The sequence below is a fragment of the Choloepus didactylus genome, chromosome 4 (assembly GCF_015220235.1).
Source record: "Choloepus didactylus isolate mChoDid1 chromosome 4, mChoDid1.pri, whole genome shotgun sequence".
NCBI lineage: Eukaryota > Metazoa > Chordata > Mammalia > Pilosa > Megalonychidae > Choloepus > Choloepus didactylus.
The window spans coordinates 36,031,365-36,057,594 of record NC_051310.1 but is presented as its reverse complement, the minus strand read 5'-3'; the positions used below and the strand labels follow the sequence as shown (position 1 = coordinate 36,057,594).

At 39.9% G+C, this 26,230-nt stretch overlaps 2 protein-coding genes across 2 annotated transcripts in view; one reads left to right on the top strand and one right to left on the bottom strand.

The window, feature by feature from the left end:
* The window catches only part of BBOF1 (basal body orientation factor 1), a 66,450-nt gene extending 58,080 nt beyond the window's left edge, over positions 1 to 8,370 (top strand). The window contains exon 13 of the mRNA XM_037832310.1: positions 7,322 to 8,370. The gene's annotated coding sequence lies outside the window, so the exon portion shown is untranslated. The remainder of the gene's footprint in view (positions 1 to 7,321) is intronic.
* On the bottom strand, positions 1,265 to 25,930 carry ALDH6A1 (aldehyde dehydrogenase 6 family member A1). The gene is made up of 12 exons (XM_037832312.1): positions 25,816 to 25,930; positions 14,261 to 14,320; positions 13,700 to 13,774; positions 13,364 to 13,525; positions 13,074 to 13,152; positions 12,365 to 12,667; positions 11,414 to 11,535; positions 9,863 to 10,052; positions 9,492 to 9,673; positions 7,838 to 8,017; positions 7,461 to 7,559; positions 1,265 to 3,293 (listed from the first exon to the last, which is right to left on the bottom strand). Exons 1-12 carry the CDS (start codon positions 25,852 to 25,854, stop codon positions 3,189 to 3,191), a joined length of 1,596 nt encoding a protein of 531 aa, XP_037688240.1. The 5' UTR covers positions 25,855 to 25,930; the 3' UTR covers positions 1,265 to 3,188.
* Positions 25,931 to 26,230: the final 300 nt, after the last annotated feature.

Here is a 26,230-nt window from a genome sequence, read left to right as displayed (position 1 = left end):
TGAAGGGGTTGAGCGTGTGCTCCGGAAATGGAAGAGAATCTGGATGCTGCCCCGATGTTTGAGGAGGGTGGGGCCGAGAAGGTGGACTCCCCAATGTGTGGGTATGTTGGAGCACTCACCCTAGCGTTTGGAAAGAAAAGGGCAGCCACAAAGGCCCTTAGGAGGGGTTAGACACCCGCTCTCTCAAGCCCCAAGGATACAGCGTCATTCTGTTAAGGACTCTCAGATTTTGGAATCTAATGGAGTTTGCCTGTGAGTTTTAGGAACTGTTTTGGTCCCTTAAAGCCTACTTTCTTTACTGTTTCTCCTTATGGCAATGGGAATTTTATCCTATGATTGTCCCTCCTTTGTATATTGGAAGCATATAACTTGTTCTAAGTTTCACAGGTCCACAGCCAGAGGGGAATTTTGCTTTTGGACAGACCATGCTTATAACTGATTTTGATGGGATCTTGTACTTAACTATTGTTACTGAAATAATTTAAGTTTTTGTGATATTGTGATGGAATGAATCTATTTTGCATTCAGAAAGAATGTTTTTCTGGTGTCCAGGGAGTGGAAGGTACCAGTTTATGTATATATATTATGTCCCCCAGAAAAAGCCATATTCTTTAATGCAATCTTGTGTGGGCAGACATATGTATTAGTGTTGATTAGACTGTAATTCTTTGATTGTTTCCATGGAGATGTGACCCACCCAATTGTAGGTGATAACTCTGATTGGATAATTTTCATGGAGGTGTGGCCCCGCCTATTCAGCATGAGCCTTGATTAGTTAACTAGAGCATTATGTAAGATCAGACAGAAGGAGTGAGCTTGCTACAGGCAAGAGGGACATTCTGAAGAATGCACAAGAGCTGAGAGAAGCTGCAGCTTACAGAGCAACATTTGGAGACAGTCTTTGAAAGCAGACTTTTGCTCCAGAGAAGCTGAGAGAGGACAAACATCCCAAGAGCAACTAAGAGTGACATTTTTGAGGAACTGCAGCCTAGAGAGGAACATCCTGGGAGAAAGCCATTTTGAAACCCAAACTCCGGAGCAGACTTCAGCCATGTGCCTTCCCAGCTAACAGAGGTTTTCCATATGCCACTGGCTATCCTTCAGTGAAGGTACCTGATTGTTGATGTGTTACCTTGGACACTTTATGGCCTTAAGACTAACTGTGTAACCAAATAAACCCCCTTTATAAAAGCCAATCCATCTCTGGTGTTTTGCAAACGGCAGCCTTAGCAAACCGGAAGACCATTAAAAAAAAAAAGCCAGGTTTTCTCTTCAGAAATTTTTTATTCATAATTTGTTATTCATAATCTAGCAGCACAGTGTAGAATCTGAGAAGTTTCATATGAGGCCACTTCAGAGCAAAAAGAAAATAAAATAGTGAATGTTTTAACTGCTATTAGCATGACCATAACTGTACAATTTTTTTCCTTCTAAGAAACAAGAAACTCTTCAGAGCAGCAAGTAGTTGGCCAAATGAGTGAGTTGACTCCAATTAGAGCAACACTATTCTGATTAGTCCATATTTTTAAATAAGTGATTTTCCTTAGATGTAAGGAAAACTTAGGAGTCTCTGTGATTATATTTAATTCCATTTGGAATTTAGACAATATGACCTTTTATTCAACCCAACCTATAACCCATTGGATTGGATTAACTACCAGTTGCCAGCTGTGATAGAGATAAAACAAGGGGCATTCTATTCTCAAAATATAAATCTCTATTACCTCACTGAAAGGAAGGCAAATCCAAAAATGAAGAGTCCCATTAGGGTCTTAGGTTCTTCATTAAAGTTCCAGTCACTTTAAGTGATTGGAGACTCTGAGAGTCTGTTCAGCAGCTGGTAGTATTAAGCCTGAAGTACACTGTATGTACAAATATTTTCAAAGTTTTTTAACATTTTAATTCACAGAATAATCCCTATGTAGTACATTAGCACTATCTAAGTAACTAATCAGAAAGCAGAAATACAAATGACCTATGCCATCTGGCCGAGGAACAGAGATTACTTTATCAGAGCCATCAGCCTTTTCCTAGCTTACTGGGTATAAAACCAAGTCAGAAAGACAAACTATTCTGTCTAGCAATTCAATTCCTTTTCTGACCTAGAGTTTGGATATATCAAAGAAACAAAAAGCATAAAGACACTTCAATTAATAGTAGCAGTAGAATTCTGTCAAGCCATTTTTTTTTTTTTTTTTTTTTTACTTTGTGTCACAAAAAGCTTTGAAATTTCTTAGGCCCCTGCCAATTACTCCAAATTAAAGATTTTTTTTTCATTAAAAAGTATCACTAATAAAAAATGCAAGCAAGAGGAAGAAATATATAAAATTCTAGTAAGACAAGTAATATCAGGTTAGACTTGCTTAAGGCAAGTCTTGCCCTCTTACATGATTGGGACACCCCTTAATTTCTGGGTTAAATTTTGCATCTTGAAGGTCTTAATTAATGGTTGAAGCATTAATTAATGATTGCTGAAGCAAACCCTGAATCTAACACTTGGCACACATTATAAAAAAGTTGATTTACCCAATGTACATTAAAGAATCCTTGAGTAGTGGTGATTTTAAGAAGCTGGAACACTGACAATAATAAAGTTAAATAATGGTCATGAATCTTCAAGACAACAAAGTGGCACTCAGAATAGAAAGACATAGTTGTTACAATGTTGGAATTAGGAGAAATGGATTATTTTTTTGTGTAGTGTGGGATAAATTAGAGACTCAGGAAAACTTGGCAGAGGCTCTCCCTCATTGGCATTTATGTAGAGCTGTGTTTGAGGACCAACCAAAGGGTGAATTATTTCTATCCTATTTCCCCATCCAAGAATTCTTTCAATTATTGGAAGATCTTTATATGCACTAACCTTCCCCTCTTTCCAGTCTTCATAAAAGGGGAGAATTCTTAAAAAAACAGATCTAAGCTCTCATTCCAGATAAGCATTTCACAGTTACAACAGTTACCTCAAAAATGGAAGTATGAAGAATGAGTGAAAATCTGGTTTCGAAGTTATACTAGGAGTCTCCCTATAGCAACTTTGCAGGGGCGAATGGTCCTGAAAAAGATCTTAGTTAACAAAGGTATTCCAATCCCAGGGAACTGGTAATTATCTCAGCAAAGTTGGCAAGTGAAGTTGGTCAGCAATATAAGGAGATTACTTATGATGGACTGAGTCTGGAATAAACTTATTTCTAACGGCCCATTGTAGGCATGACTACAGCAGGTGAAGAAAGAGTAGCATCTTCTTCTTTCCACTGAGAAGTGATGGTCTTTAACTGAGTGTAGAATTGGAAGCCCTAAAAGAACAAAGGGGGAAAAAAAGGAATTATCATATATTCCTGGAGGATATATGCAAAAAAAAAAAAAAAAGAATTCAGTACATAAGGCATTATATATACATAGTTTATTTTGTAAGATTAGGCTCAAGTAGAGAATTCATTTTGCAACTCTAACACTTACAAAATCACTTAGAAATAAGATGTTTATTAGGGGAAAAAACACCATCTTGATTAAAATACCTTTCTAGAATTATTTTACAAAATCTGACCATTTTAGAATATTGAAAACAACTTGAGAAATTATTATAAACTTTCAATCTAAAATACAGCTAACTTTTACATTTTATTATGTAAGAACCACATCTTCATGTATTCTTTCCAGAATGCAAAGTAACAATTTAATTACCTAAGGTTTAAGACTTCAAATTGTGTATGAGGTCATTCCTTTTCTCCAAGAAGCCTTACTTACTAGGGTAGCTTACAGTATTTAAACCAATAGGGAAGAAGGGGGAAGGAAGAAAAACTGCAAAAGTGACTAATGCAGAAATTGGATAATCACTCTTCAAATAATCAAAGTGATGACTTCTTAACCTGTTGGCCACACTGTCCTATCTGCTATACAATCCCACTCTTATTTTTTTTTTCAATTGATAAAAGGGAAACCTGTATAAAAAACATGTACTTTATTAATGAAGGTGTCAAAATGGCCATACTTCTGTGGGACTACAAAGAACTTCCACTAACCCATCCATTCAACAAATGTTTGGGCACCTGCTCTGTGCCAGGTACAGGGATATGTAAATAATTATAATAAGAACAGTTGCACAAATAATACAAGCCCTTTACAGAGAAATCAAACATACCTCCACCCCAGTCCAAGATCCACCAGTTTTAACATTTTGTCACCTTTGCTTTATCATTCTATCACCAACTTAATTACTATCTATTGTCTGAACATTTGAGAAGCAGGTTGCACACATCATAATCCTTGAACACATAATACATCCATGTATGTATTTCCTACAAACAAGATATTTACTTACATAATCACCTAAAATGCAGTTATCAAGTATAAGAAATTCAATGTTGATATACAGCTTACATTCTATATTCCAGTTTTTCCTTATGTCCCAATAATATCCTTTTGAGCCTTTTCTCCTCTATTCTTAGATCCCATCCAATAACATGTATCACATTGTCTTTATCGCTTTAGTTTCTTTCTTTCTTATTGTGGAAACATACATACAACATAAATCCTTCCATCCCAGCCCCTCCCAAGCACACCATTCAGTGGGATTAATCACATCTACAATGTTGCAGTACCCTTACCACCATCCATTACTAGGACTTTCCCACTATCCCAAAAAGAAAACTTACAACTCATTTTGCACTAAATCTCCCCCCCCACCCCCAACCCTTGGTAACTTGTACTCTATTTTCTGTCTCTATGTCTTTGTATGTCCTCTGATATTTTCTTTGTGGGTGCCATGGGGCTTAAATTAAATGTCCTAAATCTGTAACAATCTTGTTTGCTTTGACACCAACTTAACTTCAATAACATACATAAACTATGTTCCTATACTATACCCCCCACCTTTATGTAGTTCTTGTCACAAAGTACATATTTATACATTATGAGTCCAAAACCATTGATCAATACATTTTTGCATTTGCCTTTTAGATTCTGTAGGAAGTCAAAAGTGGAGTTATAAATCAAAAATACAATAGTACTGGTATATGTATTTCCCTTGTCATTCTCTTTACCAGAGACCTTATTTCTTCATGTGGCTTCAGTTAGTTTTCTATTGTCCTTTCCCTTCAACCTGCAGAACTCCATTTAGCATTTCTTGTAGGGCCTGTCTGGTGGTGATGAAGTGCCACAGCTTTTGTTTATGTTGGAGTATCTTAATCCCTCCCTCATTTTTGAAAGACACTTTTGCCAGATACAGAATTCTTGGGCAATTCTTTGCTTTCAGCAAATATGTCTTTAAATTTGTCTTCCCACTGCCCTCTTGCCTTCATGGTTTCTGATGAGAAACCAACACTTAATCTTATTGAAGCTCCCTTGTATATGACACATTGTTTCTCTCTGTGGCTTTCAGAATTCTCTACCTTTAGCATTTGACAGTTTGATTGTAATATGGTGCAATGTGGGTCTATTTGGGTTTATCCTGTTTGGAGTTTGCTGAGCATCATGGATGTGTATATTCATGTCTTTTGTTAAATTTGGGAAGTCTGGGCCATTATTCTTTGAATATGCACTGTTTCTTTCTCTTTTTTCTCCTTCTGGTACTCCCATAGGGTGTATACTGGTACGCTTGATGGTGTGCCACTGGTTTCTCAGCTTCTATTCCTTTTTCTTTATTCTTCCTTCTTCTCCTCAGAATGGTTGACTTCAATCGTCTTATCTTCAGGTTTACTGATTCTTTCTACTGCCAGCTCCAAACTGCCACTGAATTCCTCTGGGGAATTTTTAATTTCTGTTACTGTGGCCTTCAGTTCTGTTTGGCTCCTTTTGATAATTTCCATCTCTCTATAGGTATTCTCTTTGCATTCATCCGTCCCCTCTCACCCCCACCCCCCCAATTTCCTTTGGTTCTTTGTCCATGTTTTCCATTGGCTCTTAGAGCATATTAGGACCATTTTTTACAAGTCTGATATGTCCCAGGTGTGATCCTCCTCACTGATGTTTACTAATGCTTTAATCTTCTCCTTTGCCTGGGCCATTGTTTCTAGTTTCTTTGTATGTCTTGTAATGTTTTGTTGAAACCTGGACATTTTGATATTTTAATGTATTGTTGCTAGGATTTGGACTCTGCAGTGTCTGTTCTTAAAGCTTGTATCCAGCTAGTGTTGTGAGAGAGCTTTCCTTGAATGCCAGGAGCTAACAAAAAAAAAAAACAACAACAAAAAGGAAAAAACCCCGACTTTCCCAAGTCTTTGCAGATTGACCTGTGCAAGCATTTTCCTTCAGGGCTTATCCATACATTGAGTTTAGAGAATAGCTTCAGGCCAAACAGTAGGGACTTTCCTGGATTTTTCTGTATCTTGTCTTGGGCATACACATGTAGCCTAGGAATTCTCCTGTATCCTCTTCTCTAGGAAACAGTTTCCTCATGGTCCAGGGCACTGCAGTGTATGTGCTACAGTCAGCAACCCCTTGCCCTAGGTGGTATGAGTTGACTGCTATCCCACAGCGTTCTGTAGAAGGGCTCACTGAGCTGCCTTCTATATGAACTGGAATGGTGAGTCCCTCAGACCACATCAGACAGAATGGGCCAGACATACACCCTCCCCATATGTAAAAGTTACTCTGCTCCCTCTGGAACCAGGTCTAGGAATGTGGGTTAGTTCTGCACTGTGCTAGTGAGGGGTCCAACTAAGGTGCCATGAGATCCTACCGCTTCTAAGTAGCCTTTCTCGATTCGGCTTTGTTTTACTGTCCTTTAACTGTTTTCTGGAGCTTTGAGAAAGATGTTTCTGCCAGTTCTTGCTGGTTGTTCAAAAGTTTCTGTAGGGGGATGGAGCCGTGAAGTGTCTTACTCTGACATCTTGATTTGGGTGGGGACTGTTACTCTCATTTTCAGATGAAGGAACTTGAGACACAAAAAGGATACATAATCTCCCCAAGATCACACAGATAATAACTGGCCAAGCTGGAATCTGAAATCAGGCAATATGGCTCCAGATCTGCCTTGTTTTTCTTGTTGTATTAATAGTGCCTAAAATAGTGTTCGGTACAAAGAAGGTGCTCAATAAATTTTTTTTTTACAACAAATAACTATTACCAGAGAAATAGAAGCACCGGGAACACATGGGGGTATATCCAACTCAGCACTGAGGAAAAGAGGGAGGTGGTCGGAGGTGATTTTCTGGAGGAACCGTTGTTTAAACTGAGATATGACAGATGATAAGGAAGGGGGTCACAAACAGAGGAAATGCCATATAAAAGACATGGACTTCCACATACTCTCAAAACTATGGTGCCTTGAGTTATTCACGAAGAAGCAGCTTTGGCAAAATTTTAACTTTTAAATCTTTTCTAGGGGACCTGCTGACAAGCACTGCTAAACTACATATGTCCTCACAGAAGCTGCTGGCAGGCTCTTCCTGGCAGATCCTTCCTCCTGAAAATGTTCAAGAAAGTTTCTTAGAAAGAGAGAAAAAAATTAAACTGCAAGTTACCTGTTTGCCATAGAAATTGGTGTCTCCCCTGAAGGAAGATCGTGAGCCAGTGAATGAGAACATTGGCAAAGGCACTGGAATGGGAACATTCACACCCACCTAAAGCAGAGCAAATCCACATCAAATAGTAAGAAAAGGATTCAAATGAACTGTTGATTTAGAAGCACAAAGCCATCAGAGAAACCTTTTTTAAATTCCACATTTTGCCCCATCTGCCATCCCATGAACTGTTATTCCTGGGGAAGAAAAATAGCATTGCGAGTGATCAGAGGGGCAATGTTTAAACAAGCTGCACTGACCGATCACTGTTTACTGTCTCCTCTCAGAGAGGAAACAGTAAATTGCTGTAAGAGCCTCCTAAAATTCTGTTCACAAACCTGTCCGACATCCACTAGGTGTGAATATTTTCGAGCTGTGGCTCCATTGGTGGTGAAGATGGCAGTTCCATTTCCATATGGGTTGTCATTTACAATCTTGATGGCTTCATCCAATGTTTCTGTCTCCAGAACCACAAGAACTGGACCAAAAATCTCTTCTTTGTAACAGGTCATATTTGGCTGCCAAGAGTGATGCATCCAGAAAAGAGATCAGCTTTTTAGATTCTGAGTATTCTGTGCTTATTTGGTGCTTTCAGTTACTACTCACCGTTTACATGGATGGCATTCATGTTAGCAATCTCTTTTTATATTAAATCACCTATAAAAGAAGTCCTCTCTTATTTCTGTGTTCCGTCTTCCAAGCTATCAATGATATAACAACCTGAAGTTCCTATTAACCACAGCCACACTCCTTTTCTTCAGGTGCTGTACTCTTAGGTCCCATGACCCATCACTGGCTCTCTCTCTCATGTTTTATACAATTGTTATGTTACTGAAAAGTTACCTGGAAATTCATTTTTTATAAATCAAATCAACTAGAAACTAGAAACATCAGGAAAAAAATTCTCTTTAAAGATATATGCTAAATTTTCTGCAACATAAACAATCTATTTTCATTTACCCCTTTGTCTCCCAAATGAGTCTGTATATTCATATTTTGATATCAGTTCATACTTAAACATTCAAAACATCCTTTCCTGTAGTTTGTTGCTGATAAGTGGATTTTTCCTTTATGGTACTGTGGCATGAAATTTCATTTCTGCTGTACTTATATTCAACTCTTGATTATTCAGGATTATAGAATTAGTGGGCATATATGAATATTTAAAAAGCCTCCTAACCTCAATTTAGTCATTAATTTTAGCTTCTCAAGACTTTCAGAGTTTTGATAAATAAAATACAATAGATCAGTTTTTTTTTCTTTTGTCACTTTCTGGTGAAGATGCAGCTGTTTTGGGCAAAGTAGATATTCAATAAATATTGGGTGGTAGACATATTGATTGAAATATTAAAATAGCTATAAGCTAGGCAGCAAGAGGGAGAGGGAAGAGAGACTTAACTTTAAACAAAGCAACTAACCAGGATAGTACAGGGCAGGGGTTGGCAAGCTATGGCCTGTGGGCCAAATGTGGCTTGCTACCTGTTTCTATATGGCCCACAAGTTTAGAATGGTTTTTACATTTTTAAATATTTAGGGGGAAAAAAAATATATATATATATATAGAGAGAGAGAGAGAGAGAGATAGCTAGATAGATATAGTATGACATATAAATATTATATGAAATACAAATGTGAGTGTCCATAAATAAAGTTTGATTGGAATACAGCCACACTTATTGTCTATGGCTGCTTTTGCACTGCGTCAGAGTTGAGTAGTTAAGAGTTGCAGCAGACTCTATGTCCCTGCGAAGCCAAAAATACTATCTAGCCCTTTACAGAAAGTTTGCCAACCCCTAGTATAGTGAAAATGGTAGCTGTGGTTGGGAATTGGGAGAGAAGACTCAGACTCCAGATGAGGTCTCTAGTCTTTAATGTCTTCATTTATAAATTGAGGGAATGAAATTACATTGCTTCTAAAGTACCTTCAGATCTCATATTTGAAAAATAAATAATCAAGAGTTGACTATGAGATGATGATTTCTGCTTGCTCACCTTGACATCTGAGATGATGGTTGGTCCAACAAAGTTGCCATTTTCATAGCCTTTAACGTTAATTTTTCGTCCATCAAGGAGGATGGATGCACCCTCCTTTGTTCCACTATCAATCAGATTACAGACTCGCTCTTTAGCCTGGGGAGTTATCAGAGGGCCAAGATCGGCTCCCGGCTGGTCTCCTGCAGAACAACAAAGAAGTATTAACATAAATTATGACTGTTAACAAAGATGAATCCTGACAAATACAGTATAAAAAGAGACAATGGTAAGAATAGACAATTGCTCCCTCTGGCCAAGGCCAATGTTAAAACCAGAAGCATAGTGCCAGACATGCAGAATCTAAACGAGCTAGGCAGATGATTGATTACCTGCATTGACTCTCAGGTTTTTGGCACGTTCCACCAGCTCTGGCAGCCATTTCTTGGCATCTCCCACAAGAATCGCTGTTGAAAGAGCCATGCAGCGCTGACCAGCTGCTCCAAATGCTGCCCCAACCAGCTGGTTCAGGGTATTTTCCTTATTGGCATCTGGCATGACCACTCCATGGTTCTTGGCTCCCTAAGGAAGTACAGAGAGTAGATGAGTCTTCCTTGGCAAAGTATAATTAAGCTAGGAAATTAAGCAAAGAATCGGAGATTTCAAATGAGAATTAAAGGAAAGGACTAGAGAATTCATCCTCTGTTGCTCCGAGGACAAAGATATTATCATTTTTGATACTGCTCACGTCTGGGCAACACTGAGTAAGTCGCTAAGTTACTTTCACTTTCCCAGGTGATAACGTGTTTGTTTTCACTCAAACTGACAGGCTAGACACTGCATCCAGAAGTCAACGAGAACTCTTCCTCTTTCCTGTGAGTTAGGAAAGAATTGTTGCCTGTTGGATTTTCCACCCACTTATATGAAGAGCAGTGTAAACAAAGAGATGCCAGTAGTAGCTATGCCAGCAGCCAGCTAAAAGACAACATAGAAGGTAGACCTCCAGAGATACATAATTTCTGGAAAGAGGTTTCCCAAACTGGCTTGCAAATACATAATCTCATAAACTTCTTTTTTATATAGGATGGCATATGGTCTTTCAATACACATTTGCATTTCCATTTACAACTTTATAACGACTGCATGGATAGATACCACGTCTGCTACTTAATTTCATCCCATTACACATAGTATACTGTTGAATACAGAATACACTCAACAAATATGTAGTGAACTGAGAGAGGGCTTAAAAGTCAAATTGGCCAAAACACATTCAGCCATAAAAGGAAGTAAGTGGGCATGTCATGAACAGTGTCCAAGCCTGGGCATAGATGGCTATTCTTTCTGCAACATTAACTGAAGAGTGAGAAAGCAACAACTGGACTTTGTATTTAGTATCAAAGAATTCTGCCCAAGAACAGCCAGCTATGAATTTGGCAAGGAACTAGAAGAGAACAACAGCAAAACTATGCAACCAAGTAAACCACACTCACATATTATATAGCAATATTTGGCTCTTTCCAGTGCTTAAAATAGCCTGAAGCCTTAGGCATGACCATATCTTTGACATTAGTAGTTAGGATATACTTTAAAAGAAGGAAAGATAAAGGACTAGAAGCATGGTATGGAGGAAAAAAACAGGGCAGGCAGGAAGAAAAAGGCTGAGAATCAGAAGATTCTGCTCTGTTTTGTTACTTCTTTGGGAGGAATGTGCCCTTTGTCACCAAGATTGTTCATGATAACAGGCAATTAAAGCGACTTAGAATATAACTCATTGCAAGGTTCATGGTTAAAGGGAAGACATTTAGGATGATATGATAATTAAGAAACACTGGCATTAGGTTAGGACAAGTATGCTGAAGGGCTGTTTCTAGGTAATTTCAATATATATAATATATGTATATAACAAATAATAGTTTGGGGAAGAATGGAATAAGAGTCACCATGTTGGCTTGAACTCTCTTGCCATGTCTTGACCCTCTCTCGAAGATGTACTCTCCTGCCTGGTTGGATCCCACAAAGCTGATTGCTTTGATGGCCGGATGATCACAAATAAAATTTACAGCTTTAAGAAGAAAATAAATTCAATTTAGCTTCCACTCCTTCATTATCTTGCTCATTTGCTACTCCAGAGTTTCCACTTCCATTCTAACTGAAGGCTATAACTCCTATTTTCCTCCAAAATAATAGCCTTTCAATACTCAACCCTTCCCTTTTGTCCTTTAAGAATGTGATTATTTCCTTAATTGCCTTATAAACTGGGACTCTCAGATACTCTCTTCCCCTCACGTGAGAAGCAAAATAACATAGCTTTTAAAACCAAAAGATGGAGTCAGCTGTCCTGGGTGGACACATCCTGACTCTGACAGTCTCTAGTACTGTGACTTTGGGCAAATTAATTTTGCTGTGCCTCAATTTTTTCATCTGTAAAATGGAAAAATAATAGTACCTACCTCAAAGAGCTACTGTAAAGATTAAATAGTATTTGAAAAGCACTAGAAACAGTGCCTATAACAAAAAAGCACTATTTAAGTATTAGCTATTATTAATAATTAGAAGGCATTTAGTCTCTGAGATCTACAAATTCTCTGAGTTAAACATCCTTGTGAATTCTCTCAATATTGAAGTGAAAACTATATCTTATCTGCATCTAGCCCTAATCCACATTTCTGGTTTCCCAGTGTATACTACAGGGAAAGAAGCACTGCTATACCCCAGTTAGTTACCTTAGCACACAGAGATGGCACAACAGTCAATATTACCTTCAAACATGGAGGATACTTTTAGTAAATCTCTTTTCTCCTTAGGTTCCTCATCTTCAAATGCCCCTATTGCCAGTAAATGCCTTGATTTTTAGTAGGCAGATTAAGAGCCATATGCAGAAGGGTAGTTACCTTCATGTTGTCCATGGATGATGTTCAGTGTTCCATCTGGAGCACCAGAGTCTTGGAGCAACTTAGCTAGAAGCATAGTTGCTCCAGGGACTCGCTCTGATGGTTTCATTAGGAAGGTATTTCCACACACCATGGCCATGGGAAACATCCAAAGGGGGATCATGGCAGGAAAATTGAATGGTGCAATGCCTGCACACACACCCAGGGGCAGACGGTAGGAATAAAGGTCCATGTCTTTGGTGATGGATGGCATGGTCTCTCCCATCATGAGTGATGTCACACTACAGGCATGCTCAACCACCTCTGGAACAGAGAAGAAGTCAGGATACCAGCTCTCCACACTACATGCTACTCAGCTTTGCGAGGCTCTATTCAGCAGACAGGAAGAGGTGCAGGGCAATAACACAAGGAAGAAACACTGACTTGTCCTTCCATGTGAAGGGGTTGTACAAAGTGGGATTCTCTAAATGGGAAAAAGATAGTGAAATGCACATACCTACTGGAAGATCATTCGAGTAAAGAATGAAGTATATCAATCCCATAGATACCTCAGAAGTATCATTTCACACAAGTATTAAAAGATACATCAAGGGATAGCAATATCTACATGAAGGAAGAAGCATCCTCCCATTCTGGGATCTTTGCCTCCCATCTTCCTTTGTTCCTTCCCAAAGGTCCCTGAAATCCCCAAGAGGGACTCCCAGCTTACGAAGGCCTCGAAATACATCTCCTTCGGCATCAGCTAGGGTCTTTCCTTGTTCCAATGTGATTAACCTGGCAATTTCTTTCTAGAGAGAAAACACAAATAGAAACGAACTAAGGTTCTAATGTAACCAAGGAAGAACAAAACTGTTGGAAAAACAGTACTGGGGAGAACAACGTTCAGTGTCTCTCTGTAGAGTAGAATATTTGATTCTGTACGGTAGGGTTAAAGAAAGGCAGTTAAAGTACATTCCCCAGGCATCAGTTTGGAAAATTTATACCATTCAGATTTCTTACCAAGTTTTCTTTAATAAGTTGTTGATAGCGGAGCAGGAGCTGCTGACGGCTTAAAACTGAAGTGTCTGCCCATGTGGGAAAAGCACGTTTGCAGGAAGCAACAGCTGCATCCATTTCAGCCCTGGTGGCCTGAGGGACCCGACCAATTACCTCATTGGTGGCCTGATGAGAAAAAGAAGCACATGATACATTGTCCCTGTTTCATCTTCTCCAACTTTCATCCAACCACAGAAGCAGCATGATATGCTTCATAATAGATACCCAAGTCCCTACTTTCCCACCATGTTCCCAGAATTCTAGGCTAGTCAGCTTGAGTCCAAAAGCAGTTTTGCTTACTGGGTTGTGGATGTCAATCCATTTGTCACTTTTGGATTCAACAAATTTCCCATCAATGAAGAGTTTTACAGTTGGCTGGAAAATAAAAACCCGACAAAACTTTGTATTAGTTCATTGCTTTGCTTCTCCCTTTCCTTTCCATAAAGAGGAAGGAGTTTGGCTTGACAACTGAACCATTTGTTCTCTAGAAATGTTATCACTAGGAAAAAGCTACACAATATACTGTCTACAGTGCATATTAAGATGTGGCAGAGCCTCTCAATATCGTGATTTCTCCGAGAATGGGAAATTCCCTGCTAATCACACAGAATTTATAAATGTGAAACTAGGAAATTATTAGTTTGTTCAGGCTATATCTACTTGATGCAGCCATTCAAAATTGTAACTATAAAGACTATCTTGCAGTACTGAAAACATTTATGACATAACAGACATATTAGATAAGAAAACCAAGATAGAAAATTTCACATACACTGATCACAATGTAAAGGAGAAAAATGAGAATACCCCCAAATTATACTCAATTCCTTCTCAGAAGTCAACCTTTAGTGCCAAACTCACCACTGAAGAGGAAGAGAAGGAGGATGCTGGATACCAGATGGAGTTTACCTTGGAAGAAACCTGGGAGGTAAAAGAATGATTATTTTGATAAATGAGAGCATCAAGTCATTAAAAATTTAGCCAATGGAAAAGAACTTGGTGTTTGCTCTCAAGGACCATATAATCTAAAAGAGAAAAAATATGAGACTTTAAGACACATGAAACTATGAGAATAATAAGCCACTGGTGGTCATGTCCTCAATTTCCAGGACAGTCCTGAATAAAAAAATTTTTTTTATTATACCCTATTTTCCTATTTTTTGCCCAGAAAAAGTAGTCACCGGAAATTTAATGATATTTGAAAACACCATGGTATCTGATACAATAGGTGTTGAATATAAGGTAGTATATAATCAAGTCTTAAATGTAAGGTATAATATGCTCATACAAACACTTGAACACAAATGCTCCTAGTGGCATTATTTGTAATAGCCCCAAACTTGGAAACAACCCAAATGTCCACCACTGAATGGGCAAATGGGGAAACTGTGGTATATCCATACAGTGGAATACTACTCAGCAATTAAAAGGAATCAAGTATTGATGCATGCAATAACATGGATGAATCTTAAAGTAATTAGGCTGTGTGAAAGACCTAAAAAAATTACACAATGTATGATTACATTTATATAAAACTAGAAAGATCAGTAGTTGGTTAGGATGACGGATATGTTCACTATCTTGATGATGATGTTTTCACAGGTGTGTACAAATGTTAAACTTATCAGACTGCACATTTAAATATGTACAGTTTATTTTATATCAATCATATTTCAGTAATGTTTTTAAAAAGCCACATATACTGTACAGAAAAAAAATGTGTCATATAGGTAACATTTGATAGGATATAGTTAGTAAATGGGAAGAGGAATTCAGTTACAGTAAGGTAACTCTCAAACTATAACACTGTAAGACTAGGATGTAAAAGAAAGCTGCAACCTAATAATCTATGATTTTGTCTGAAGAAGGACTATCTTACCCAATGGGTTTAGGATTGCATGAAGTATAAGAATTTGTGTGCCTCCAGCACTGACCAGAGGAAAGGATGCTGGTTCTTTGGGGCAGCAGACAATCCTTCCAAATTTCTAGTCTCCTTCCCTTCCCATTCCCCACAAAAGCTATTTCAACCCATCAACACTTTCGGGGAGCCCATCATGTGTTATTTATAGCCATGTTCTTGGTATATAGTAGGTATTCAATAAATATCCATCAAACTAAAGAAGGTATGCTGTGCAGCTATATTGCCTGACTGCCCTGACCCCAGCTTAGGTTTGGTGTTCCTTTTTTATACTCCCTTAACAGCCTATATTGTCCTTAAGAGGTTTATTTCTCTCTGTTCTAATCGCCTGATACCCAACAAGACTATTAGTTCCATGAGGAACAGATGAGGTCCTGCATCTGTTTTGTTCACCTACCTTACATACTGTGATCAAGACTGCCCATGTAAGGAAAGCAGCTAGCACATAGTTGTAACCAAGAAGTTAGGATTTAGGGCATGATTATGATTACTGAATCATTATATAGATATTCTTTCTTTACTTTCTGGTATATTAGACAGAGAGAAATACCTGAAATCTTTGAACTGTAATCCAGCTGCCTTGATCTCTGCTAGTGATTGTATAGCTTTTATTTTATCTTGTGCCCCTGTGATTGTAAAAACCTTGTAATTGACCTTCACTTGTACCCATTCTATCTGGTTTTTCAACTTTAAAGTCTTATGATCACTAAAGATAGCCCCTAATGTTTATTAATGAAGGACTTTGAGTCAGCCTAGAACTAGCCCATCCTAATTCCAAAGCTATTTCGATAAAGGAAGCTGGATCTAACCAAAATGGGCCTGCTTGACATGCGCAGTAGCTTAAACTTTAACTTATAAGTGAAAAATCAAGCCCATCATCATATTAAGGCCACCATTTACTTACATACGTTCTGTGACTAATCAATCTGCACATGTTCAGTAATTAGATCATCTCTAATTACATCATCTAGAGCCATTGTGCTTATTATCCTAAAACCTGCCCATCTTTTGATACTATAAAATTATCAGAATTACTGCAGTTCAGGGAGAGATTTTTAAACTGATAGGCTGTCTGATCTCCTGCTTTCTGCCTAGCAATAAACTCTCTCTTTGAAACACTGATGTCTCAGGAATTGGTCATTTGAGCACACTGGACAGAGAACCCACTGCTTTTGATTAGTATCACAGTTGGTGCTCATTAAATGATATTATTATTATTATAATATTATTGTATTATAAATATTTACTATTTGCTTTCATTCTTTGCTCTTTCAAAACATCAATTCTCCTAAAATTCCGACTCTACTATATCCCCTTTTACATTCAGGAGTTGACTTTGTTTTTCCCGCTTCAGAGAAAACCGAAACTATCAGGTGGGAACTCCCTAAACTAACAAACCTACAAAACTGACCTGAACCTTTACCCCTTCTTTTCTCCTTCCCGCCTCTTAAATGGGGAAGGTAGCTAACAAGCTCTTGAAGGTAAGATGACTGGAACACAGAAGTGCACAATGAGTATCTATTGACTGAATGAAGACATCTCTGTCCTTCAATCTAAAGCACCTGCACCTGAACTCTGAAGGCATTCCTTTCTGCTGTCTCAGACACTTCCATCAATTAGCCTCTCTTTTTGGTACCTTAAACCTCTCTCCATCCAAAAGATCCTTTATTACCATATATACACTAAAAAAAATTCCCTCCCTTTCCTTAAATCCATGTTCTGTTCCACCTAACCAATGTCCGTAACAGCCAAACTTCTTGAAAGGATTCTCTATACTAGTTATCTTTATTTCATGATACTGTGCATCAGTGACTTTCTACATCCCATGGACCCTTCCTTGTCTCCTTTGTTCTTGACCTCCTTAGCAGAGAGGACCTGGCTAACCCCTTCTTCCTAAACCCCCTTTTATCACTTGTTTATCACAAGTATCTCTCCTACCTTTTTGACCACCGTTCTTTAGCCTCCTTTGCTAACCTTCTTCTGGCTGCCCATTAACTGTCTGACCTCCTTAGGCTTGTCCTAAGCCTTCTTTTCTTCTCATTCTGCATATTCTTCTGGGATGATCTTTTCTACTCCCATGGCTTAATTATCTAGTTCCTGATGATGTCCAAACCTATAGTCCTTAGCTGGAATCTTTCTCTTTAGGTGATATTCATATAACTGCCCTTGCCACATCTCTACTTGGATGTTCCTTAGGTACATGTTGAAAAAGCTGAATTCTTCATCTTCCACCAACATGCCTGCTTCCTACAGCCCACCTTTTAGTGAACAGGACCTCTATTTACCTAGAGGCCCAAGCGAAATATGTATGTCACCCCAACTCCTCTCTCTCTCCCCACAGCAAATCAAACAGCAAGTCTTGGCAATTTGTCCTGCTAGGCACCTTTGGAACACACCCGTTTCTCTCTAGCCCCACTGCCATTACCCCAGTATATTCCATCATTGTCTCTCACTTGTACTTCAATAATGGCTTCCTAACAGGTCTCCCAGCCTCCAATCTTAAACCTTCTGTATCTAGTTTCTACCACATAGCCAATGGGTCTTTCTAAAATACAAACCTGAACAGATCACTCTCGTTTAAAACCCTCCAATGCCTTCCCACTATACTTGGGATAAAGACTGCTCTCCTAATGTTGCTTATAATACCCTACATAGTAACTATACATCTCCAGTTTCATGGCTTCCACTTTTCTACCTGCTGTCTAGACTCCCGCCATTCTGAACATGCTTTGTTCTCCCTCTGTCTAGAATTATTTCATCCCATTTGCTTGACTCATTCCTAAACCTTTAGGTCTTCACTTAGCCATTGCTTTCTCCAGAAAATCTCAACCTGGGATCTGGCTAAGTACCTGACTGTGGAGTTGACTAAACATCCTGAATTTCTCTACTTCTCATATCACATTAGGGGATAATACCTTGTTTAATTATACATCTCTCTCCCCTTAGACCACTAGATCATTATGTCCCTCAGCTCCTGGCACCATTCCTGGAATAGAGTAAGCACTTGTTAATATTTTGCAGAATGAAAGAATAAGTACTTACGAAGCTACCTTGATAATAATTATGCTTTACATGCACTCTCCTATAGTGCAAAAAATGCACTGATCAGACAACTTGAGCATTCTAGGACATTTAGTTTTATTTTTCACTTGCACACAGAGTCCCTGCTGTCAAGAGGGCATAATGATCTGATAAAATAGAACAGTATCACAGTTTTTGACATTTTAGATCTTCCATCTTTCATTTCCCAAGAAACACTCTTCATTAGCATTGTAACTGAAGAAACCAAAGTTAAACCAAAGTTCTTGCTCTCTAGATGCTTTTTCTCCTACTTGCTATTTCCTTTACCAGGAACTCCCTTCTCCCCTTGGCTATGGGCCTGCTAATTTTGCAAGACCTTGTCCTAGCCCCAACCTCAACCACTTCTGGAATCCTTTCCTGAGTAGTCTATGTTGAGTTGTGGCTCTTTCCCTCTGTTCCTGCAGCACCCAGTGTGGTCCTATTGCACTACAATAGAGGAGCTTTCAATGGATATTTTACTCAAAGCCTAGGGCAATGCCTGATGCAGAAAGAGATACCAAGATTTAAGTTCTGAATTCTCAGGTGCATCAGTTACCACCAGTTGGGACCTTGAGTCAGGTAATTTACATAATTATATTCATTAACTCTAATTCTCACAAATATTCTCAAAACTAGAAAGTGGTGGAGCTGGGTTAGAATCCAAAAATGACTGTGAAGCAGTCATTTCTACCACATCACTGAGGAAACTCACCGAATCTCCTTAAAACTGTTTTACTTTTATGTCTGTGTGGGAAATGATATCTCAAGGAATAGATATTCTAGATAGTGTCACAAGCCACCATAACAAAGATAAGCTGAATACTTAAAATAACTGAAAACACAGAATTTTCTTCTTTATGGATCCTCTAATATTCATGGGTGCCAGAATACAGACTACTCTTTTATCAAGGTTTTATGTTACAGCAACTCCTAGTTGGTTAAGGATTACTATTTCTGTTCAGAAATTTCTTCAAATGAATCAGAAAATACTAGTTGTTTCCAAAATAAAGTGCATGAGAGGGGAAATACTTCTCATTGATGCAATGGACAAAATACCTTCTTAAAGGCTCTCAATGACTTACTGTAATGGGCAAGGGCAAAGGAAAAAAAGCTATTTCAGTGAAAAATTTCAAGGAGGGAGCTGGAATCTTTGTTTCTCTCCTACTAAAAAAAATATAATAGATAAAACAGAACTAGGATCACAGCAAAAAATACATGGGGCCAGACCATCTGACAACCCCCTTCAACCCATCCTTTACAATGTCCCGTTAAAGAGCATATTTAAACGAGAGCCTTCACTGACTCTGTCAAGAATCTTAATGCACAAGTTTCTGCAGTAGAACTCACTGAAACCTGGTAAATACTATTATTACTTAAAATTCCAGCAATATCCTCACCCAGTTCTCCTCCCAGCCATCTTGGGCTTTCCGAGTGGAAGGCACCAACCTGTCACAGCCTCGCTGCAGCATTGGGGCTAGTTTCATGGTTTTCTATTTTCATTTCTTGTTTCTATCTCTGAGGCATATTTTACTGCATTTGTTTGCTTGGTAAAATCACGAATCAAGATAAACCTAGAGCTGTAATGCTGCATCAGATTTACCACACCAGCCTATTTTAAACTAAAGGGCTAAGGGAGAAACCAGTTGTCTGCAATAAAGCTGGAGGACTTAGTGCTGCAGCATTCTCCCTGTGTTCTCATTTCCTCTTCCCTCTTCCTGTGTCTTTTCACTCCAGCCATCACCACTCCCAAAAAACCAGGTTGGTATCTTGCCAGTCTTAGGCAAGATTCTAGAACCGATTTTAACAGAAGAGATGAAGGGTCCTACGGGAGTCCATGTTAATAATATATATCAGGCAGTGACGTCATCAACATGTGACATAAACAGCTACTGAAAACTTCTCTCCAGAGATTCAACAACAAAAAAGGACAATTCTGAATTGTTTGAAACTCTGGAGGAGGATATAGACTGGAAAATGACCCTGCAAATGCTGAACTGAAGAAAGAGAAGAAATATCAGGTAGGAATTTTCTGTCGCAGACCAGCCAGTTCTCTCCCCTCCTCCTCCCTCAGTCTCTGTCTGGGAAAGGCACAGAAACAGCAGTGAAAAATACACTCACTGTTTGAAGACCCGGTGGACAGAGGAGGACATTTCAAAGCCCAGATCAGTGAGGGACAAAGAGACTGAGAAAACATGGACAGAGATTGTTTCCAGTCCTGGGTCTGAAAGCCCCTCCCTCACCCTTGAGGGAAAAAGTAGCCGCAGCCGTTTCCTTGCCTTGGAGACAGCTGGAATGCTGGGTGCCTGAGGGAGTACTTTGCCACAGGTGGAGCCCCACATTGAGCCAGATTTTGGCTGGTAAAGTGAGGGCATAGGAATCCCACAGTTTCAGTATCACTGGGTCATACATAACCTGTGCTCAGAGGCAAAGCAGTCTCTGAGGATGATTAAGGTACCAAACAGTGCCATCAGCTGGACAGTCCAGAAAGTGCAAGGGAAGTAAAATACTCTTTAAAAGATGCTTCAGACCCTTTCTTAGGTGCACAGGAACTGGTCTATACACCCTGTACGGAAACCTGGCCCTGTTTTGGCTGAGAAATAGGGAGGACCCAACTGTTAAAGTAGGGCCTCAAAACAAACCCAGGTCTTGTTAGCCATGAAAAATACAGCACCACTGGAAGCCAGAAAATCTATATTACCACGCACAATGAACTTGCTGGGGTGCCCAGTGCCTACCTCCCAACCTTGTGGCAGGCCATGGTGGGTGCCTGATTTTGTGGGAAACTGGGGGGCACAGCCAATCTAACAACTGGCCAGAGAGAGAAACAAAGAAAAGATAGAGATCAAAGTCAACCAACAAGAAAATCTTAGGCAAAAGAGAGGAAAAAACCTCCAGAATAAGCCAATCAAGAAAATCAGATGCCCAGGCAGCTAAAACACAAGCCACATCAGGAAATGGGAAGATATGGCCCAATCAAAGGAAGAAACTGACACCTCAACTGAAATTCAGGAGTTAAAACAATTAACTATAGATGTTCAAGCAAATTTTTTATATCAAATCAATGAGTTAAGAGACAATGTGACAAAAGATATGATCATAAGGAAGAATTCGTAAGCTTGAAAATACAAATGGCAGAACTTACGGGAATGAAAGGCACAACAGAAGAGATGAAAAACACAATGGAGACATACAACAGCAGACTTGGAGAGGCAGAAGAAAGGATTGGTGAGCTGGAGGACAGAACATCTGAAATCCTGCACACAAAGGAACAGATAGGGAAAAGAATGGAAAAATCTGGGCAGGGTCTTAGGGAACTGAATGACAACATGAAGCGCACAAATATACATGTTAGGTGTCCCAGAAGGAGAAAAGAAGGGAAAAGCTGCAGAAGCAATAACAGAGGAAATAATCAATGAAAACTTCCCAACTCTTAAGAAAGGTCTGAGAAGCACAGCATACCCCAAACAGAACTGATCCAAATAGACCTACTCCAAGACACTTACTATTCAGATTTTCAAATGTCAAAGACAAAGAGAGAATTCTGAAAGCAGCAAGAGAAAAGCAATCCATTGCAAACAAGGGAAGCTTGATAAGACTAAGTGCAGATCTCTCAGCAGAAACCATGGAAGAAAGACAGCAGTGGTATGATATATTCAAGATACTGAAAGAGGAAAACTGCCAACCAAGAATCCTATATCCGGCAAAACTGTCCTTCAAAAATGAGGGAGAATTTAAAATATTTACAGATAGACACTGAGAGAGTTCATGAAAGGAAACCACCTCTACAGGAAATACTACAGGGAATGCTACAGACAGATAGGAAAAGACAGGAGAGATAGGTTTGGAGAAGAGTGTAGAAATGAAGACATTAGGAGATAGAAAGAGGGTAGAGATCGGGTATTTGATGTTCAAGGAGTATAGACTGTTCTAGAGGATTGACTGTATAGATCCAGAAATGGATAGCACAATACTGTGTGATGGTAGCACAATATTGTAAGTACACTGAAAAAAGATGACTGTGAACACAGCTGAAAGAAGGTTAGGGGTATGTATGACATCAGAAGGAAAGACAGAAGATAAAGATTGGGACTGTATAACTTAGTGAAACCTAGAGTGATCAATGAGTGTGATTAAATGTATAAATATAAGAGCATTTTTGCATGAGAGAGCAGCAAGAAGGAATGAAGTTGTGAGGTATGCAACTAGGTGAATGGACCACGAGGACAGTAGGTTGAGTGAATAAGCCAGAAATGAAAAGACAAACATTATAATGCCTCACTAATATGGACTAAAAATAATGTGCAAACTTGGAGAATTGAATCCGAGAGCACGGGTTATCAGCGGATGGCTTACGTAAAGGTTCCTAGATTGTAAGCTCTTACAGTAGTCACATCTATTCATGAGTTGTAACAGTTATTTCTAAATTTTGAGATGTTGAGCTGTTTGTGTGTGATGTAGTCGGTCCTTGGAGCTTCAGGTGTCTCTGTGGCACCTGTGGAGCCAGAGTTTGGCAGCTATGAGTGCCAATATTGCCCCACGAAGCAACTGTTAAAAGAGGCTGAAAAGGAGATCAGACTTCAATTGGAGATATGAATGAAATGGACTTGGCTGAGATTGGGTAGAGGATGATATTAACCTTGTTTCAAAATTCTGGCTTCTGTGTGGGACCAAAGGAAGAGATGTTTATTTGGTGCAAAATCTGTATTTTCTGTTGCACACTATATAATTTAACTTGTATGGTCAGTTTACTCAAATACCATAATTACTTGGAACCTTGACTAGGGAGTGAGATCTTGTTGGTTTGTACAGGTTGGCATGAAGCCCTGATACATCCCAGAGAAATTTGGGCAGAGAATAAAAAGTATTTGCAAAGTCCCCTTGAGGGACTGGGGGAAAATGTGGAAATATTAAACTTCCCCAGTTAGAGAATTCCTGATATTCTTACAAGCATTGGGGTCTACTAGCTTGGTAGGCCAAGACCCCGATCTTGGGGCTTGCCCTTATGAAGCTTGTTACTGCAAAGGAGAGGTTAAGCCTACTCATAATTGTGCCTAAGAGTTACCCCCAAGAACCTCTTTTGTTGCTCAGATGTGGCCTCTCTCTCCAAGCCAACTCGGCAGGTAAACTCACTGCCCTCCCCACTACGTGGGACATGACTCCCAAGGATGTAAATCTCTCTGGCAACGTGGGTTCTGACTCCCAGGGATGAGCCTGAACCCTGCATCATGTGATTGAGAAAGACTTCTGGACCAAAAGGGGAAAGTGAAATGAAACAAAATAAAGTTTCAGTGGCTAAGAGATTTCAAATGGAGTAGAGAAGGGGAGGTAACTCTTATGTGTTATATAGATATCCCTCTTTAGTTTTTAGTTTATCAGAATAGTTAGAAGAAAATATCTGAAACTGCTGAACTGCAATCCAGTATCTTTGATTCTTGAAGGTGAGTGTACAACTGTATGGCTTATATGGTGTGTGCCAGTTTGGATGTACTATGTCCCCCAAAATGCCATGTTCTTTAATGAAATCTTGTGGGGGAAGATGTATTAGTGTTGATTGGGTCAGAATGTTTGGATTAGGCTGTTTCCATGGAGATGTGACCCACCCAACTATGGGTAATACCTTTGATTAGATTATTTCCATGAAGGTGTGGCCCTGCCCATTCAGCACGGGTCTTAATAAAATCACTGGAGCCCTCTAAGAGCTCAGACAGAAGGAGCTCAGTGCTGCAGTTTAGAAAGACATTTTGGAGACGGCCACTGAAAGCAGACTTTTGCTGACACTTTGGAGATACTAGCCCAGAGTTTGCCCCGAGAAGCTAAGCCTGGAAACACTTTGGAGAATGCCATTTTGAAACGCAACCTGGAAGCAAGCAGATGCCAGCTACATGCCTTCCAAGCTAACAGAGGTTTTCCGGATGCCAATGGGCTTTCTCCAGTGAAGGTATACTCTTGTTTATCCCTCGATTTGGACACTTTTATGGCCTTCAGACTATAACTTTGTAACCAAATAAACTCCCTTTATAAAAGCCAATCCATTCCTGGTATTTTGCATAATGGCAGCATTAGCAAACTGGAACATGGTGTGACTGTGTGATTGTGAAAACCTACGGCTCACACTCCCTTTCCCCAGTGTATGGACAAATGAGTAGAAAAATGGGGACAAAAGTAAATGACTAATATGGGGGAGGAGGGGAATAGGATGTTCTGAGTGTTCTTTTTACTTTTATTTTTATTTTTTGAAGTAATGAAAATGTTCAAAAATTGCGGTGATGAATGTACAACTATATGATGATACAGTGAACAACTTTTATACTTTGGATGATTGTATGGTACGTGAATATATTTCAATTAAAAAATGGGGGAAAAAAAAAAGAGTCCAGCAATATGGAGGAAGTTCCCAGGCTGGATGTAATGAGTAAGAGAGGCAATGCTGTTTCTTGCAGGTTTGAGAATCTTGCCTGCAATAAAGCTTGCTTATATTCTAAGTCCTTGCTATATTTTCCCACTAGGCTTGAAAATCAGGGGAAAAGCTATGGACAGAGCTGGCCATCAGGGGCCTCAGGCCTGCAGCTTTTGTCACTCTACCACCTCTTCCTTAGGCTGTCTTCAGAGGACCCACTCTCCCTTAGGTGAAGTTGAGGGTGTGTTGGCACTCCAAGCACTGACTTAGGGAGGGGAACTTAGAATTCTTGTCTTCCTTGGCTCCCATCTTCTATCACGCTGTTTTAGAAATGTTTAGTCCCTTGAATGAACATGCAATATACTGGTAGAGTAACTAAGGGCCCTTATTTACCTCCAACATGAAAACGGTAACTTTCCTGAGAGAAAGTTTAACTGGAAGCCTTGGCAAGAAAAGGCCTGTGGAAAACACAAAGAGCCATAGTTGGAGAGAACAGCTCAGCAAACGGTTGACTTTGGTGAAAACCTAGTGTACACTTCTAGAAAAAGATTCAAAGTTCATTTAGTGACCCTCGCCTCTCGCGCGCCCCTTCCCCCTTGCCTCAGTTTGGGTACGATGAAGTAGGGTAGGGGGAGGGAGCAGTCTGGAAGCTCCCGGGAGGGAAAAGAGCTCTAAAAAAGGTGACCAGAAGGAGGAGTTTCTTGGGAGAAAGAGGTGTCAGGCGCGAAAGTGAAAGGGAAAGACGGTGAGCGGACTAGAGAGGTGAGAGAAAGAGAGTGAAGGGAGGAGCGGACACAGCTGGAGGAGGAAAGTGGGCCGAAGCAAGAAAATGGGAGGCTCAGAGTAAAAAGGCGGAGAACTAGGGGTTCCAAGACTGGAGCTGGCAGGAGGCGGGGGGTGGGGGAATAGGGCCGCACGAGTTGGGAGGGAACATGAGAGTCGACCAAGAGGCTGGGCCAAGAAGTCTGTTCCGTCCAAGGCTGGTTGAGTGAACGGAATGGATCCAATTCCTAGCTTCACAATCTCTCGGCTCTCACTCACCTGCAGGATACGCGTCCGCATTGCCGCCACAGCCGCCATGGCTCTGAGCCTCTTCACCTCCTCGCTCCTCTACAGCTGGTGCAGGTCCCCAGAAAGGCCACCGCTCCAAGCCCCGCCCCTCCATCTTGCAGGCCCTCTTCATTGGCGGAGAGGACCATTCTTCCTAGCCAATGATGCACCCTGAACCCTGACCTCGTCCCCTAAGTCCCAGGCCTGGGGATACATGATTGGTCAGAGATGGAAGAGCTCGCTCCACTCTCGCCTCAGCAAATTCAATTGGCAGAGATAGGGGGGACGCCCCTGACTGGAGAATTCTATATTGAGAACATGGGGAAGACGCCCCCCTTACTCGGAACTCTGATTGGCCACACGCACTGCCGCGGCCCCACCCCATCACTGAGCAAAGTAAATAAGG